Here is a 2,955-nt window from a genome sequence, read left to right as displayed (position 1 = left end):
AAGAACTCTAACTGTATTAGAATTCTAAACCCAGTGTGATGCCTTTGTCCCTTAATGAGCTGGGCAGGCTAATTCTGGAATGGCTCGATTGAAGCATCTCATTGATTGATAATGATCTGGCATTTAAAAAAATGGGACAGGTCCTTTGGAATAAGAGGAGAATTTGGAAACCAGGCCATGCTGCTTGGCAGGAACAGAGAGGACAAAGCGACTTGGTGGGCAACGGGTGGCAGAGGTTCTAACAGACCTTGTTCTTCAAGGCTCGCTTCTTGCATCCCGTTCCGTTGTGTTCACGTGCACCTCAAAAACAACCACAAAAAGAGATATGGTTGATACTGAGACTCCAGGGGGCTGTGGACTGGGAGATAAGAAGATGCCAAAATGTCCACGAACCTAGGAGGGTGTTACTCTGCTATTGTAGAGTTTGGAAAAAATACTTCTAAGCGTGTGAGTCAGACCATGTGCTAGGAACGGTACATCAGTTATGTTCTTCGCGACAGTAACCTTGGCATTGAAATGCCTATGACACCAACAAGGAGACTGATATTCAGATACATGCATGAACTTGCCCAAGGTCTCAAGGGATTTGAACCTAGGTCTGATTTCAAAGCCCATGTACTTGTTACTATACCACTAGGATTTCTCCAACAAAGTGGTGCTTTCTAGCTCTGTTGTGAAGCTGATGAGGGTTTCCAATTTGGAACCTGTCAGAAGTTTGGAAAGGTCTAAGGAACTGAGTTCTAGCTCCAGCTTTGCCTGTCTGCTGTGAAATAATGAACTGGTCACTTCACCTCTTTGGCCCTCATATTCTTCTCTCAAAAGTGGGAGGCACAATATATGCTTCGAAGGATTTCCAAAATATCAAATGAAGTAAAGTTTGCAAAAAATGTAAAGTGCTTTACAAACCTAAAAAATCATGACCATTGCTGAGAGTGATCAAATCGATCACCTTAGTTTGTCTTTAATGAGATTTTATTTTTTTATTTCAGTGGATGACCTGGGATTCATGGCAGAGAATGACACTGTGGTGACAGAATTCATTTTAATGGCATTCCAGCTGTCGGCAGGGCTGCAAATGAGTCTCTTCTTTGTGTTTCTGGTCCTATATTTCGTCACCGTGGGCGGCAACCTGGGCATGATAGTGTTGATTCAGAGAGACCTTCGTCTCCAAACTCCCATGTACTTCTTCCTCCGCCACCTTTCCTTCCTGGACATTTGCTACTCTTCTGTCATTGTCCCTCAGTTGCTTGAGACCTTGGGTACCCGTAAGATGGCCATCACTTACGAACGCTGTGCCACCCAGTTCTTCTTCTTTACACTCTGTGCCAGCACCGAATGTTTCCTTTTGGCTGTGATGGCCTATGACCGCTATATGGCTGTGTGTAACCCCCTCTTCTACGCCACTGCCATGACACCACAGACCTGCCTAGGGCTGGTGGCTGGGGCATATGCTGGTGCCATGGTCAACGCTGTGATCCGCACTGGGTGTACCTTTTCGATCTCCTTCTGTAAGTCCAACCACGTGGACTTCTTTTTTTGTGACCTCCCACCCCTGCTGAAGCTTGCCTGTAGTGAGACCAAGCCACGGGAATGGGTCATCTACCTCCTAGCTTTCTTGGTCATTACGACCAGCATTTCAGTGATTCTTATATCCTACTTTTTTATCATTCATGCTATTCTGAAGATTCGTACAGCAGGTGGCAAAGCCAAGACTTTCTCCACCTGTGTTTCTCACATGACTGCAGTGGCTCTTTTCTTTGGGACGCTCATATTCATATACCTGAAAGGTAACATGGGCACATCGCTTGGGGAGGATAAGATTGTGTCAGTATTTTACACGGTGGTCATCCCTATGCTGAACCCAATGATCTACAGCTTGAGAAACAAGGAAGTGAAGGAGGCTCTGAAGAAAACTCTCAACACGATAAAGGTTTCCCAAGTACAGTAAGACTTGAGCTCCATGAATTCAGAAGCTCCTGCAAATCATCCTTTGGGCTTCTCTCTTTAACACATGAACTAGATTTCACAATGACAAAGGCATATTGAGGCAAAAAAAAAAATATGTAGCTTTGGGTATCAGCAATTTCTTTATTAGCTCTATGACCTTCAGTCAGAAATTCTCTGCCCCAGTTTTCACATCAGTAAAAATTCCTGCCTTGCTATGATTAAAGCCAGGATGAAGAGAGACGGAATGCCAAAGGGCTTTATAAATAATAACATGCTATAAAATTGAAAATTGACTTTCTCACCTGTCCTGGGTATTGCTGAGTGTTTTCTCAGCTACTTGAGGTCAAAAAATTCAAGCTGCCAAGCTAACTTTTGCACTTGAATAATTATAAAACCATGGCTTCTTGTTTGCATGGTGAGGGTAGTTACATTCTTTGCTTGTGGGTAGTGGGGTGGAAATCAGCCTTGACCAAAGAAACCTTGTCCCAACATTCAATCATATCCAATTTAGGTGTTTGTCATAAAAAATACAAGCAGTTAAAGAGAGGAAGGAAAAATAGAGGGGAAAGGAGATGTAAACTGGGAAATGTTCACCTAGAATATGTTCACCCACTTCCCAAGATAGCACAGACAACAGAGATACTGTAGAATAAAAGTATGTAGAATAAAAGATGTAATGTTTGCATTAATTATTGGAAGTAATTTGATCTGATGTGGAGCTGAACTGAGCCCCACATATAACTTCTGAAATACTTCTTGACCACCAAAGGTCAGAAACTCCATTTTGTTTCTGAAGGATTGTTCAAAGAACATCTCAAGCTAGTTTCTAGTTTCCATTAATGAAAACCACTATGTACCTCCATCATTGGTAGGACTTTTACTTTATTGTCAGAAGGCAGATAACCATGAATCTGACTGCCACTTTTTAATGATCTCCTTTGGCTAGAAACATTATCTGGCAAATGTCTCCATAGAGATTCCACAATCCTACTCATCAATGCAGCAAAT

At 42.5% G+C, this 2,955-nt stretch overlaps 1 protein-coding gene across 1 annotated transcript; it reads left to right on the top strand.

Annotated features, from left to right (window-relative positions):
* Nucleotides 1-1,006: 1,006 nt before the first annotated feature.
* Nucleotides 1,007-2,075, top strand: LOC106979533 (olfactory receptor 9I1-like). Its single transcript, XM_015077419.2, has one exon. It carries the CDS (start codon nt 1,007-1,009, stop codon nt 1,946-1,948), a length of 942 nt encoding a protein of 313 aa, XP_014932905.2. The 3' UTR covers nt 1,949-2,075.
* Nucleotides 2,076-2,955: the final 880 nt, after the last annotated feature.

The sequence above is a fragment of the Acinonyx jubatus genome, chromosome D1, assembly GCF_027475565.1.
Source record: "Acinonyx jubatus isolate Ajub_Pintada_27869175 chromosome D1, VMU_Ajub_asm_v1.0, whole genome shotgun sequence".
NCBI classification, from domain to species: Eukaryota; Metazoa; Chordata; class Mammalia; order Carnivora; family Felidae; genus Acinonyx; species Acinonyx jubatus.
The sequence above is the reverse complement of the archived record's forward strand: the minus strand, read 5'-3'. Positions and strand labels throughout refer to the sequence as shown.

Coding starts and splice junctions, on each gene's coding strand:
- LOC106979533 (XM_015077419.2), top strand. CDS start 1,007: ATGGCAGAGAATGACACTGTGGTGACAGAATTCATTTTAATGGCATTC.